Here is a 16244-nt window from a genome sequence, read left to right on the forward strand (position 1 = left end):
ATTAAGCTGGTGAAGACACATTTCCAAGCTGCTTCATGGTGTGTGACTCTTCCCATCATCCCATTACATTATTTTTTAATCTCACAAGGCTTTATGAAAGCAGAAAGGTAGTTACAGAATTGCCCACCATCCCTGATTACAGACTAACTAACTCAAGGAGATTTTCGAGAACACCTACTCCATCATCATCATTTTACATATGAGGCCTAGTGAGATTCAGGGGCTTCTTCAAATACTGAGTTAATATCAGAGTCATGCCTAACCAGGATCATTCTTTTCACCACATAGAGAGATGACAAAATTTCCTAATTTGGTCTATTTTAAATTCTCATAAATTTCTAAAATATGGAATGGAAAAGCATAAAATCATGTATTTAACGGGATATGTACTAATGTCGTGCATTTACTGTCTTCTTTCCCCAAATGGAGAGTTACAATATTTATCCAAGAGAAGTTTTCAGTTGAGGTTGGTGATTATACGCAAAAGGCATAGTTTAACTTGACATTGATGATTCAATATTATATATTTAGTCACACGTGAATGAAAAATGAAGAGTATTTCTTTTGTTTGTAGAATAAAAGCATTCCCTTCTCTCACTTTTTCTCACCGGCTTGCACCAAACAGGTCCATGGAAGTCAGTAGGAATCATACCTCTGTGGCTATGTTTGTTCTCCTGGGACTCTCAGATGAAAAAAGGCTGCAGCTTATCCTCTTCCCAATCTTCCTAGGGATCTACCTCGTGACCCTAATCTGGAACCTGGGTCTTATCATCCTAATCAAGATGGACTCCCACCTCCACACACCTGTGTACTTCTTCTTCAGTTTCCTGTCTTTTATTGACATCAGCTATTCTTCTTCTGTCAGCCCAAGGATACTTTCAGATTTCTTAAAAGTTGAAAAAAAGATTTCCTTCATTGCCTGTGCCACCCAGTATTTTGTTGGGTGCTGGATGGGTCTGTCTGAGTGCTGCCTCTTGGCTGTCATGGCCTGTGACAGATATGTTGCTATTGGTAGCCCTTTGCAATACTCAGCCATCATGTCTCCTGGCCTCTGTCAGAATATGATTGCTGGGGCTTTTGGGAGTGGTTTCCTTGGTAGCTTAGTTGTAACAATCTCCTGCTTTCATCTCTACTACTGTGGGCCAAATCTCATTCAACATTTCTTCTGTGATGTACCTCAGATTATTTCCTTGTCTTTCTCCAATCCCTTCATCAGCCAAATGATGCTTTTTCTAGTATCTATTATTTTTGGATTCTGTTCTTTGCTTGTTATCATCTTATCCTATGGTTTCGTTGCAGTTTATATCCTGAAAATATCCTCTATCAAAGGTAGTGCCAAGGCGTTCAGTACTTGTGCCTCCCACTTGGCAATTGTGACACTCTTCTTTGGCACAGGCCTCTCTGTGTACCTGCTTCCCAGCTCTAGCCACCTCAAGAAGGAGGACAAGGTGCTTTCTGTGTTCTATGTTATCCTTATCCCCATGTTAAACCCTCTTATATACAGTCTGAGGAACAAGGAGATCAAAGAGGCCCTCAAGACAATGACAAAGAAGGCAACACATTTATCTCTGTATCAATAAGATTTGGGCTGATATTATTAGCCTTATAAGGAAGACAGGGGTGTGAGTATGTAAGTGACGGTTAGTGAGTCACAAGAACAGCTAAGTAGAGAGGTAAGTGAAAACCTAGCTTCCTTAATTTTTGGTGCCATTTTGTTTATTTTGTAATTTTCATTTTATCCTTTCTTTATTTTGTTGAAATGTAGTCGATGTACAATATTTTATATGTTTCAGATGCATGGCATAATGATCCACAATTTTAAAACTTGTCATTCAACTAACAGTTACTGTAAAATCTTAGCTATATCTGTGTTCTGCATTGTATCTTTGTAGTTTATTTATTTAATACCTAGTAGTTTGTCTGTCTAAATCCCTTACCCCTCCCTTCTTCCCTCTCCTCACTGGTAACCACTAGTTTGTTCTCTGTACCTGTGAATCTATTTCTGATTTGTTCTATTCACCAAATTTATTTTTTAGATTCCACATATAGGAGATATCATACAATACCTGCGTTTCCATATGACTTATTTCACTAACCATAAGACCCTCCAAGTCCATCCGTGTTGTTGCAAATGGCAAAAATTTCATTCTTTTTTTGGGTTGAGTAATATTCTATTGTTTATATATGTATATATACATTTATATATCACATATTCTTTATCCACTCATTTGTTGATGGACACTTATGTTGCTTCCATATCTTGGTAATTTTAAGTAATACTGCTATGAACATTTTGGTTCATCCATTTTTTGAAATAGTGTTTTCATTTTTTGGGATATATTCTCAGAGGTAGAATTGCTGAGTCATATAGTAGTTATATTTTTAGTTTTTTGATAAATCTCCACAGTGTTTTCAATAGTGGCTGCTGGTGCCATTATGTTTAGCTGCCACCACCAAGTGATCTGAAGCAGTGCCACCTACATTGAATTCAGTTTAAAAAGTCTGTTTCCATCATTAGACCCAGTTAGACAAAACATTATGTGTTGAGAATAGAGGTTCTGATTGATATTATATGTAGTGAAATGACAAGAACCCAGGAAGCCTCACACACTATCTTTTTCTTCACTGATTTTCTCTCTTCATTTTTAAAATAAAGCACTTATTTACATATCCATCAAAATAAAATAATGTATAAAATTAAATATATGAAAATTAAAAATAGTTTTTAAATGGACATTATAAATCTTGAGCAGAGGGCATATGTATGTGAGAAACACACACACACACACACGCCCAGAAAAAGAGAAATGGGAAGAGAGAGAGAGAGAATAGACGGGAAGAGGAAGAAAGAAAAGGAAAGGAGATGACAGGAGACAACAGGAGTGGAGAGGATCAGAGATTGGTCTACTTTTATTCCCAAATTAGCTTGTTCTTCCATCTTAGTCCTTCAGTCTTTTTGTAAGGTGAATTGTGAAAAAGAGATAGGAGAAAGCAATGGTAGAAAGAAAGGACAATTTTAAGGTCAAGAGTAGAAGGGATGCTCAGAGTCTAGAAAAAAGTCAAGTCATTAATTACTGAGCATGGATGCAACTGGAGGACACTTCATGGAAGCTTCCTAGAGACAGGCAAGGCCTCAGAAATGAAGGCTGTCATGATGTGTGTAGGGTGGTGGGACCTGAGTCCCAGAGAGCTGAGTCTCCCAGGGGATCTAGGACCTTAGGTTTGAGCAGGGAGGAGAAGAACCATCAGACTTGGGTTTACCATGGAGACTCAGAATCTAACCAAGAGAATTAAAAAATAATTTTAAAAAGATTGTATTTTTTTCAAATAGGAGTTCATAGGAGTTAAGTTTCACACATATAACATTAATATTTAAACTACATTTTATACTTCATATAGTTATATTGCATAGATGTCATTTTTTTTTTCTATTAACACACGAAGTTGTCAGGTGAGAAATTTTTTCCTTTAAAGACAGAATGATTGGGCATATTGAGATCTACCATGTTCTTCCTAGTGGAGCAGCAACACATATTTAATGCCACAAAGTGTGATTTATGACCAGAAAAATGTCCTCATTGCTTGGTCATGGTGTCCAAATTCTATACTTTTGGCCTTAGTTCTGTAAAATTGCCTTAACAATCTGTTCAACTTAAAGGATTAAATTATTATAGTTTTTATCAGGGCAATACATAACTACTAACATACTAGCAAGAGTTTAATTATATAATTAACTCATTGCCCACTCACCTCTTTCTTTCAGATTAGCTGAAGTAGATCGAACCAAGAATGGGACGTTTCTAAAGCATCTTTACAGCCATATTAATGGCAGGGTAGAGCCCTATTTAAAAAAAAAAATAATGAGAACGTTTGTAAGATGATCTTAATTAATTATTTTTAAAGAAGAAATGGTAATACAGCATAATATGTTGGAAAAAACTCCAACTTAGAACACATAAATTATACCTGGTATTAATAGAAGGCAAGGTGTGGATTACATACTCTGATAATAGCTTAATAAGGGTCCTCAAATTTAATTATACTATTAGTCTTATTTTAGAGGTGATAATACTGAGGCTTAGAGAAGTTAATTTACTCAAGATCACAGAATCATCAAGTGCAAGAGATGGTATTCGACTCAGATTTGCTAATACCAATGCCCAAGGTTGTAACCACAATAAGTTGTGGCTCTTTCATGAATAGTTTTATTATATTCCTTATTGCCTTGGTTTCATCACCTTATGCACAGGAAATAATGGCATGTCTGCCGCACACTGCTGCTGTGATGATTCAGTCAGGTCAGGTATTTAAGAAACTGTATGTATGTATATAACTAAATAAAGATGCTTTGGAGACTGGCAGCCAAGATGGTGGAGTAGATGGAGCTGGATCTCACCTCCTGTCACAGAGACACCAAGATCACAACTAATTGCAGAGCAGCTGTCAATAAAAAAGACTGGAAACTACCAGAAGAGATCTTCTATGGCTAAAAGTTTAAAGAAGAAATCATGATGAAACTGGTAGGAAGGGCAAACTTGTGATATAATCAGGTCACATACCCTTCAGGTGGGCAACTCACAAACCGGAGAATAATTATATTACAGATGTTCTCCCATAAGAGTGAGAGTTCTGAGTTCCATGTCAGGCTCCTGAACCCCAGAGGTCTGGCACCACGAAGAGGAGCCCCCAGAGTGTTGGGCTTTGAAGGCCAGTGAAGACTTGATTACAGGAGCTCTGTGGGACTGGGGGAAACAGAGAGTTTATATTTAAGGGTTTCACAGAAGATCTCATGCTCATTAGGACCAAGGGCAAAAGTAGTAATTTCATAGGAAACTGGGCCAGATCTACCAGCTAGTCTTGAGGGTCAACTGGGGAGGTGAAGGGTGGCTGTGGCTCAACTTTGGGACATAGACATGATGGTAGACATTAGGATATTCATCAGAAGGAACTCTTCTGGAAGGTTGACATCTTGCTTGGATTTTAGCACTGAGACTTAGGCCCACCCAACAGCCTTACACTCTAGTACTGGGACACCTCAAGCCAAACTACTAAATAGATGGGGACATATCCCAATCTGTCAGCAGACAGACTGCCTAAAACTGACCCTATAGCTGCCTCCTGGCACACTCTTAGATACGGCCCTGGACAGGCCAGAGGACCAGGAATCAGCTCCACCTACCAGCGGAGGCACCAACCCTCCAGCCAGGAAGACTGCACAAGCCTCTACAGCCTTCTCACCCACAAGAGTGGCAGACACCAGAAGCTAGAAAACTTCCTTCTTGCAACCTGCAAAACAAGTCCACAAACACTGGCCAAAATCTATCCTGGGGCCATCTGGCCACAGGCCTTTGGGTGAAGAGAGGGGAGTGCACTGTTGGGACACAAAGGACATCTCTTACAGAGGGCCACTTCTCCAAGATTGAGAAACTTAACTAACGAGCCACACACAAAAACTACAAATAGAAATTTAAACAAAATGAGGTGGCAGAGGAGTACCTTCCAGACAAAGGGACAAGATAAAATCCCCAAAGAAGAACCAAGTGATGTGGAAATAGGCAATCTACCTGAGAAATACTTCAGAGTTATGACCATAAGAATGATAAAAGATCTCAGAAGTAAAATTGATAAATAGAGCAAGAAGATAGAAGTTGTTAGCAAAGAGATAGAAAAAATAGAGAACAGCCAAACAGAGGTAAAGAATATAAAGCTGAAATGAAAACTACACCAGAAGGACCGACAAAGGCTTGATCTCTAGAATATATAAGCAGCTCATGTGACTTAATAAGAAAAAAAAAACAACCCAATCCAAAAATGGGCAGAAGACCTAAACAAGCAATTCTCCAAGGAAGAAATACAAATGATCAATAGGCACATGAAAAAATGCTCAATATCACTAATTATCAGAGAAATGCAGATCAAAACCACAATGAGATATCACCTCGCACCAGTCAGAATGGCCATCATTCAAAAATCAACAAATGACAAATGCTGGAGAGGCTGTGGAGAAAAGGGGACCTTCCTACACTGCTGGTGGGAATGCTGTTTGGTGCAGCCACTGTGGAAAACAATATGGAGATTCCTCAAAAGACTAGGAATAGACTTACCATATGACCCAGGAATCCTGCTCCTGAGCATATATCCAGAAGGAACCCTACTTCAAAATGACACCTGCACCCCTATGTTCATAGCAGCACTATTTACAATAGCCAAGACATGGAAACAGCCTAAATGTCCATCAACAGATGACTGGATAAAGAAGATGTGGTATATTTATACGATGGAATACTATTCAGCCATAAAACCCGACAACGTAACGCCATTTGCAGCAACATGGATGCTCCTGGAGAATGTCATTCTAAGTGAAGTAAGCCAGAAAGACAAAGAAAAATACCATATGAGATCACTCATATGTGGAATCTAAAAACAAACAAACAAACAAAGCATAAATACAAAACAGAAACAGACTTATAGACATAGAATACAAACTTGTGGTTGCCAAGGGGCAGAGGGTGGGAAGGGATAGATGGGATTTCAAAACATAGACTAGATAAACAAGATTATACTGTATAGCACAGGGAAATATATACAAGATCTTATGATAGCTCACAGAGAAAAAAATGTGACAATGAATATGTATATGTTCATGTATAACTGAAAAATTGTGCTGTACACTGGAGTTTGACACAACATTGTAAAATGATTATAAATCAATAAAAAAAGTTTAAAAAAAAATCCCTACACCAGAAGGAACCAATAGTAGACTAAAGGAGGCAGAATAACAAATCAGTGAGCTGGAAGACAGAGTAGTGGAAATCAATGGCACAGGAGAGAAAAAAGAAAAAAACATGAAGAGAAACAAAGATAGTTTAAGAGACCCCCTGGGACTATATGAAGTGCACTAACATCTGCATTATAGGGGTCCCAGAAGGAGAAGAAAGGAGGCTGAATAATATGCTACTAAACAACAAGTGGATCATTGAAGAAATCATAGAGTAAATAAAAAAACACTTAGAGACAAACGAAAATGAAAACACAATGATCCAAAACCTCTAGGATACAGCAAAAGCAATTCTAAGATGGAAGCTTATAGCAATACAAGCTTACCTCAGGAAACAAGAACAATCTTGAATAAAAAACCTAACCTTACACCTAAAGCAATTAGAAGAAGAAGAACAAACAAAATTCAAAGTTAGTAGAAGGAAAGAAATAATAAAAATTAGAGCAGAAATAAATTAAATAGAGACTAAAAAACAATAGAAAATATCAATGAAATTATAAGCTGATTCTTTGAAAAGATAAACAAAATTGATAAACCTTTAGCCAGACTCATCAAGAAGAAAAGGGAGAGGGCCCAAATTAATAAGATCAGAAATTAAAAAGGGGAAATTACAACTGACACCACAGAAATACAAATGATCATAAGAGGCTACTGTGAGGAACTATACACCAACAACGTGGACAACCTAGAAGGACTGGACAATTTCTTTGAAAGGTACAATCTCTTGAGAGTGAATAAGGAAGAAATAGAAAATTTGAACAAACCAATTGCCAACACTGACATTGAATCAGTAATTTAAAAACTCCCAACAAACAAAAGTCCAGGATCAGATGGCTTCACAGGTGAAATCTACCAAACATTTACAAAAGAGTTAACATCTATCCTTCTGAAACTATTCCAAAGGAAGTTGCAGAGGAATGGACACTTCTGAACTCATTCTATGAGACCACATCTCCTGATATCAAGGCCAGGAAAAGATATCACAAAAAAAGAAGATTACAGGCCAATATTTCTTATGAATAGAGATGCAAAAATCCTCAACAAAAACTAGAAAATTGACTCCAACAATGCATTAAAAGGATCATACACCATGATCAAGTGGGATGTATCCCTGGGATGCAAGGATTTTTCAGTATCCACAAACCAATTAATGTGATACACCACATTAACAAATTGAAGAATAAAAAGAATGTGATCATCCCAATAGATGTAGAAAAACCTTTTGATAAAATTCAACATCTATTTATGATAAAAACTCTCCAGAATGTGGGAATAGATGGAACATACCTCAACATAATAAAGGCTATATATGACAGATCTACAGCTATACTTATACTCAATGGTGAAAAGCTGAAAACTTTTCCTCTAAAATAAGGAATAAGACAAGGATGCCCACTCTCACAACTTTTATTTAACATAGATTTGGAAGTCCTAGCCACTGCAATCAGAGAAGAAAAAGAAACAAAAGAATCCAAATTGGAAACAAAGAAGTAAAACTGTCCTCTTTGCAGATGACATGAAACTGTACAGAGAAAATCCTAAAGATGCTACCAGAAAACTACTAGGGCTCATCAATGAATTTGGTAAAGCTGTAGGATACAAAATTAATAACAGAAATCAGTTGCATTTCTATACACCAACAACAAAATATCAGAAAAAGAAATTAAGGAAACAATCCCATTCACCGTCGCATCCATAATAATAAAATACCTAGGAATAAACGTACCTAAGGAGGCAAAAGACCTGTACTCTGAAAACTATAAAACACTCATAAAAGAAATTGAAGATGACATAAACAAATAGAAAGATATATTATACTATTGGATTGGAAGAATCAATATTGTTAAAATGACCATACTAACCAAGGCAATATACAGATTCAATGCAATCCCTATCAAATTACCAATGACATTTTTCACAGAGCTGGAACAAAAAATGTTAAAATTTGTATGGAAACACAAAAGACCCCAAATAGCCAAAATAATCTTGAAAAACAATGGAGCTGGAAGAATCATGCTCCCTGACTTCAGACTATAACACAAAGCTGCAGTAATCAAAATAGTACAGTACTGGCACAAAAACAGACACGTAGATCAATGGAACAGTATAGAAAGTCCAGAAATAAACCCATGCACTTATGGTCAATTAATATGTGACAAAAGAAGCAAGAATATACAATGGAGAAAAGACAGTCCCTTCAATAAGTGGTGCTGGGAAAACTGAACAGCTACCTGTAAAAGACTGAAATTAGAACATTCTCTAACACCACATACAAAAACAAGCTCAAAATGGATTAAAGACTTAATCGTAAGACCAGATACCATAAAACTAAAGGAAAACAGGCAGAACACTCGTGGACATAAATTACAAATTACAGCAATATGTGTTTTGAACCAGCTCCTGGAGTAATGGAAATAAAAGCAAAAATAAACAAATGAGATCTAATTAAACTTAAAAGCTTTTGCACAGCTAAGGATATCATCAACAAAATGAAAAAACAACCTACAGAACTGGAGAACATATTTGCAAATTATGCAACTGACAAATGCTTAATTTCCAAAATATGCAAGTATCTCATACAGCTTAATATCAAAAAAAAACCAAGCAACTCAATCCAAAAATGGGCAGAAGACCTAAATATACATCTCTCCAAGGAAGATATACAGATAGCCAACAAGTACATGAAAAGATGCTCAATATCACTAATTGTTAGAGAAATGCAAATCAAAACTATACGAGGTATCACCTCACACTAGTCAGAATGGTGATTGTCAAAAAGTCTACGAATAATAAATGCTGGAGAGGGTGTGGAGAAAAAGCAACCCTCTTACACTGTTGGTGGGAATGTAAATTGGTACAGCCACTATGGAGGACAGTATAGAGGTTCCTTAAAAATCTGAAAATAGTCTTACCACATGATCCAGCATTCCTACTCCTGGGCATACAACCAGAGAAAAGTATAATTCAAAAAGACACATGCACCCCAATATTCACAGCAGCACTATTTACAATAGCCAAGACATGGAAACAACCCAAATGTCCATTGATAGTTGATTGGATAAAGAAGATGTGGTGTATATATACGATGGAATACTACTTAGTCATAAAAATAAAATAATGCCATTTTCAGCAACATATATGGACCTGAAGATTGTCATTCTAAGTGAAGTAAGCCAGAAAAAGAAAGAAAAATGGCATATGATGTTACTTATATATGTGGAATCTTAAAAAAAGGGCACAAATGAACTACTTATTATTTATAACTTAGATGGTTGACTTCTTGAATATGTATAAGCACATTTGACTGTCCTTTATGATTGGATTACCACATTCTGTTGATTCTTATTTTGTGGTTGGCTTTATTCCTTTGATAACTATGTAAGTTTAAAAAGCTAAAGCTCTAAACTGTTCTTAGAAACAATGAACAGTACATATATGTAAATTTAAAATATGTGCAGTGTGTTGTATATATGTATTTACATGAAATATATTGTATATGTGCATTCAAATTGTATCAATTTCACCTAATAAAACTGAAAAATGAAAAAAGAAAAATAGTGCTTATCATAAGGATGTATAAGGTCTAGAATATTACAACTATTAACTGACACGCAGTCAAGAACCAAAAAAATCTCTAGGAACCAATTTGTCTGTCTCCCAGGTTGTCTCACCTCTGGCTTTCAATTTGCTGAGTTCTATCTCATTAGACCAATGGCTTAACATTTCTTTTCATCTTTTTCATGATCACTGTGGCTTTGACATGATAGATCACCCATAAACTCTACGTCTCTTTTCCCCATGTGTTCCAGACTCTACTTTCTAACTTCTCCATGTGCATCCTCACAGCTTAGGTCCCCACTACTACCTATCTCATGTCCTCAACATTTCCTACTTCAATACAACTGTGCCCTATTTAGCACTAGAGATAATATTCCTGGAAATGGGAGTGCTGAATCAGCACATTATAGCTTTGTCCCTATGAGTATTTATTCATAATTACAACTAACATACCATTAAACATGTTTTGAATGATATTTTACATTCTCTTTATTTTTGAGAATTATTCTAATGGTAGCTTTAATATAGAGAGTATAAAAAAAAGTTTGTAGGAATGATCTTAAGTAGATATTTTAAGTGAAATATTAGTAATTCAGAGTAATATTTTGGAAGGAACTCCAATTAGGAACACATTAATTACACCTACTATTAATGGAAAGCATGCTGTGTAATACACACTCTGAATAATTTAAAGCAGTATCTAATTTGATTCTACCGTCAGCTCCATTTTATAGGTGACACTACTAAAGCTTAGATAGGTGAATCTGTCTGAGGTCACACGATCATCAAGCAGAAGAGCTGGAACTCAACCTAGATGGGGTAATACAAATGCCTGTGGCATAACCAGGGAAAATCATGGCCCTGTCAGGAATTAGTTTTATTGTGTTCCTGATTACCTCAATTTCCTCACTTATGCATGGGAAATGATCCCATGTGTGCCTCACAGGGATTCTGTGAAGATTGATTCAGGTCACATATTTGAGGGAATGTATGTATGTATATATCTAAATGGAAGTGCTTTGTAAAAAGTGAGGTGTCCATATCTATTTTATTGTTATCAAGCTATTTTACTGGCTAGCTGTGTCATTTTGGGCAAATCCCTTAGTTCCGCTGGCTTCAGGTGCTCATCTGGAAGTTGAAGGTATTAGGCTAGATTATCACCATATCTCTTCTGGCTCAAATGACTCCAAGTTCATTAAAAGAAAAGCTACAATCATGAGGTCATGTTAGGCCCAAGGGGAAGTGAGAATTGAATCAGAAGGGACATGGCAGAGAACATGAAATTAGCAGTAACAAAAACTCTGTGACAACCATAACTCCACAGAGCAAGTATCTGGAGAGTTTTCTCCCTCTAATTGTCTTTTAAAAAAATCTCTGCCCTTAGTAACACATCTAAGAGGACCCCTGGTGTGGACATCTCTGGCTGCAAGTACACAGCCAATTTCATGGTCAAAAGTTCCCGCGCTGGAGAGCAATAGGGCCCAACTGGAAAATTCCTTTGGAAAAGAAATAAGCAATTTTGAGCTTTGTTAAGAACTTTGTCTTTCTGGGGATCTGAGCCAAGGTGAGAAGGCAAGATTTACCAAGAACAGTGGATTCCCTGCTATCTCTAGGGTCACTGATCATTTCAGTAAGACTTTCAGGGAGCAAGATTCATGGTGCTCAGTCTCTTCCATTCTTCAACTCTTTCCTCTCCCTTATGTCTGCATCCTCCACTTAGGGCTCTCCCTTGGCTCTTTTTCCTTACCCCAATTCTCTGAATTTCAGGGAAAACACTAATCTGTAACATATATATCAGATATGACTCTGGGGTGAGGGATAGAAGTTGGGTTGAAGTTTTGCAGTTTCTTAAGGATATGATCTTGAAATCTGTTACCTTCTAATTTTTCATCTGTAAAATGAGGGTGAAGGATTATCTAGATCAAATGAGATAATATAATGCCTAACATATTATAAAAGTTAATTGAATGTTGAATCAAAAATAATAATTTAATAAATTTCAGGGTAATTAACTATTGTCAAAATATGTTTGTCTTGTTTCCTATCTTTATTCCTTCCAAGAACACTTTTAATTTGTTTCCTTAAGGATCTGTATTTATTTTGATTATTTTGATTAATTTGATTTCTATTTTAATACATAACTTTGGTTAATAATTTCTGAAACAAAGGCCAGCCTCATTTCTCCATTATGATATGACAAAATACTTAAGTACAATTCCACTGGCCTTTGGAAATACTTCAAATAGCTCTTCATTATCATCTCTGGAGTACCTGGGGGTCTGGAGACACTAGGGTGGGTGGCACAGAGTCAAGCACAGGTAGTGTTTGTCTAATTGTCCCTTTTAACCTTTTACTTGTATTGTTCTTTATCATCCAGCAACATTCCTGGCTTTTTGTAACCTGATTTTGTACCCTGCATTCCCTTACAAATGATAATGTCCTTAGTAGATCAGATTTGGAAAGGGTTTTCATAAACTCTTATGCCTCAACCATGTCTTGGGAAGTGTCATTAGCCCCATTGATAAGTGAGGCAACTGAAGCACAGAGAGGTTAATAACTTGCTAACAGTCACACTGCCAGTAAGTAAAAGTCAGGAAAGCCTGAAAGTCTATTCTCTTTGTCATTCTCTCTGTCATTTTTCCTCTTCCTGTCCCTCTTTTTCTCTCTCTGTGTTATTAAGGATTAGAGATTTATACATCTTAACTTGCCCTTATTATAAATATAGAAGTTGAAGAAAATTGGAAAACAACAGATGAGTATAAAGATGAAAATCAAAATCATATCAGTCATTATTATGGCATTTATAATTAGCACACATGTTTTGCGTGTGTGTGTGTGAGAGAGAAAGAGAGAGAGACAGATTATATAAAGTAAAACTTTCCTTCAGAAAGGATGAATCATTTGTATACTCATCAGCACTATGTATACTTGCCCATCCCTTCCTGACTTATGCTTTTTATATTAAAGACATTCCCACATTGTCTTTTTTAATATTTTGTGACTATTTCTCATTTCATCCAGTGCATTTCAAAATTATTTTATATAAGTGGGTTTTAAACCATAAGCAAGTTTTAAATGATTTTTTGCTTATAGTTTTTGGTTTATTCTTATATTTTGGAAAATTGTTTTTCATCTCAAGAGCATATAAATTCATAACTATTAATTTCCCTCATGCTTTTTACTTATAGTGAGCCAGGTCTCACAAAACATTTGTGTAAGATCTTTCTATGAAGTTAAAATAACTAACTTTGTCATATATTAAATTCTTACCAATATTTAAATTTATTTAAAATTTCTGTTTGCCGTCTTGATATATGCTCTTTTCTACAAGAATAATAAAATATCAATGTTTATAATACTTTCTGATATCTGAAAGTTCAAGTCCTTCCTAATTATTATTATTATTTTCTAAATTTTCTTGGCTGTTACGAATAATTTACCCTTTTATCTCAAAGGAAGACAGTTTGGTTATACAGCATAGTCAAAAGGTATTATCTATTATGAATCTGTTAGCTCTAACATGCTGACTGCATCATCAAAAATAGGGAATATACCTTTGTAGTATATAAGGGTTGAAATCTTTACTTTGACTCTTTCTCAGCATCATGGCTCATCACAGCTTTATGCTCATCATTTGACCCAAGTATATTTGAACGCAAGCTAACTAAAGTGAAAATAATTTATGTAGTTAGTATCTTCATGGCTCCAAGGAGGTTGGCATACCCCTAAGTGAGATATGAATCTACACCTGTCTAGAAGCAATGATGCCTGACTGTCTAGAGGGCCAATGATGTCTCAGAAATTTCTCCAGATTAACCCGTGAAACCCTAGCACCCTGAGCATTTCTGTTCATGGTACAGCTGTCAATCATGATTATCTCTACGCAATTAGTGATAGTAATAGTAAACTGCTATTGAACAATTGCTAAATTTGTGGTGAGAATTTGCATAAATTTCCTCATAACCCTCCATTTAACCTTATAGCTCAAGGGCTCTTGTCCTCACTTTGTTATGAATAAATCTGACCTAGTGTGTTTAAGCCACTGGGATAAGTTCATAGAGTGAGAGTGTATCAGAACGAAAACTCTGTTTTTCCAGTTTTACTGAGATCTAATTGACGTATAAAATTGTATATGTTTAAGGTATATAATCTTAATGATTTGATATATGTATACATGGCAAAATAATTACCATCATAAGATTAGTTAATAACCATCATCTCTCACATAGATAGTTTTATTCCTTGTGCTTAGAACTTTTTAGATCTACTGTCTTAGCAACTTTCAAATATGCAATACAACATTGTTAACTGAAGCCATCATGTTGTACGTTACATTCCCAGAACTTTTTTATCTTCTAACTGGAAGTTTATGCCTTTTGACTACCTTCACCCAATTTCTCCATCTCTCACCTTCTGCTTCTGGCAACCACAATCTGATCTTTGTTTCTATGAGTTTTTTGTTTTTTTCTAGATTCCACATATAGTGAGATCATTCAGTAATTATCTTTCTCTGTCTGACGGATCTCTGTATAATGCCCTCAAGCTCTATCTAGGTTGTTGCAAATGCCAAGATTTTCTTATTTTTTATGCTTGAATAATATATACTCATTATTTTATGAGTTATTCATTATATATATCCATTCATCTGTCAATGAACAATTAGGTTGTTTCAATGTCTTGACTATTGTAAATAATGCTGCAGAGAACATGGGGCATATGTATCTCTTAGGGACAGTGACTTCATTTCCTTTGGGTATATGCCAAGAAGTGGAATTGTTGAATCATTTGTAGTTCTTTTTTAAATTTTTTGAAAAAATTCTACTCTGCTTTCCATTGTGGCTTTATCAAGTTACATCAGCTTAGCAGTGCACAAGGGTTCTTTTTTCTCTACATACTTACCAGTGTTTGCTATCTCTTGTCTTTTTTTTTTTTTTTTTTGTAGTTGATTTACAATGTTGTATTAGTTTCAGGTGTACATCATAGTGATTCAGTATTTTTACAGATTATACTTTATCAAGAATTATTACAAGATAATGGCTGTAATTCCCTGTGATATATAATATATCCTTGTTGCTTATCTACTTTATACATAGTAATTGTCTCTTAATCCTTTACCCCTAATATGTCTCCTCTTTCCCTCTCCCCTTTGGATACCAATAGTTTGTTTTCTTTTTTTTAATTAATGGTTTGGATTTTTAAATTATTGAAGTATAGTTCATTTATAATATTGTGTTAGTTTTAGATGCACAGCAGAGTGATTCAGCAATGTATTTTTTCGAGTTGTGTGTGTGTTTTTTTATTTCTGGGCTCTCTATTCTATTCTAGTGACCAATGTATCTATTTCCATGCCAGTACCACACTGCTTTGACTACTGTAGTTTTGTAGTATTATCTGAAGTCTGAGAGTTTAGTACCTCCAGCTTTGTTCTTTTTTCTCAAGATTGCTTTGGCAAATTGGTGTCTTTTATGGTTGCATATAAAATTTAGGGTTATTCTAGTTCTGTGAAAAATGTTGTGGATATTTTGATAGGGATGTATTAAATCTGTAGATTGCTTTGGGTGGTATGACCATTTTAACAATATTAATTATTCCAATCCAAGAGCATTGAATAACTTTCCATTTCATTGTAACTTCCATTTCCTTAGTCAATGTTTTATAGTTTTCAGAGTGTAGGTTTTTCACCTCCCTGGTTAAGTTTATTCCAATGTATTTTATTCTTTTTAATGTGATTTTAAATGGAATTTTTTTCACTTTCTGTCTCTGATAGTCCATTATTAATGTATAGAAAAACAACAGATTTCTGTATATTAATTTTATATCCTGCAACTTTGCTAAATTCATTTATTAGTTCTAACAGTTTTTGGGTGGACATTTCAGGGTATTCTGTATAAAGTATTATGCCACCTGC

The 16244-nt window shown here is 35.5% G+C and overlaps 1 protein-coding gene across 1 annotated transcript; it reads left to right on the top strand.

Moving 5' to 3' along the window:
* Positions 1–544: 544 nt before the first annotated feature.
* LOC105094960 (olfactory receptor 5AN6-like) lies at positions 545–1580 on the top strand. Its single transcript, XM_010987073.3, has one exon. It carries the CDS (start codon positions 549–551, stop codon positions 1578–1580), a length of 1032 nt encoding a protein of 343 aa, XP_010985375.2. The 5' UTR covers positions 545–548.
* Positions 1581–16244: the final 14664 nt, after the last annotated feature.

The sequence above is a fragment of the Camelus dromedarius genome, chromosome 12 (genome assembly GCF_036321535.1).
Source record: "Camelus dromedarius isolate mCamDro1 chromosome 12, mCamDro1.pat, whole genome shotgun sequence".
Lineage (NCBI taxonomy): Eukaryota > Metazoa > Chordata > Mammalia > Artiodactyla > Camelidae > Camelus > Camelus dromedarius.

What these genes read in the sequence shown, in the direction of transcription:
- LOC105094960 (XM_010987073.3), top strand. Translation starts at nt 549, where the DNA reads ATGAAGAGTATTTCTTTTGTTTGTAGAATAAAAGCATTCCCTTCTCTC.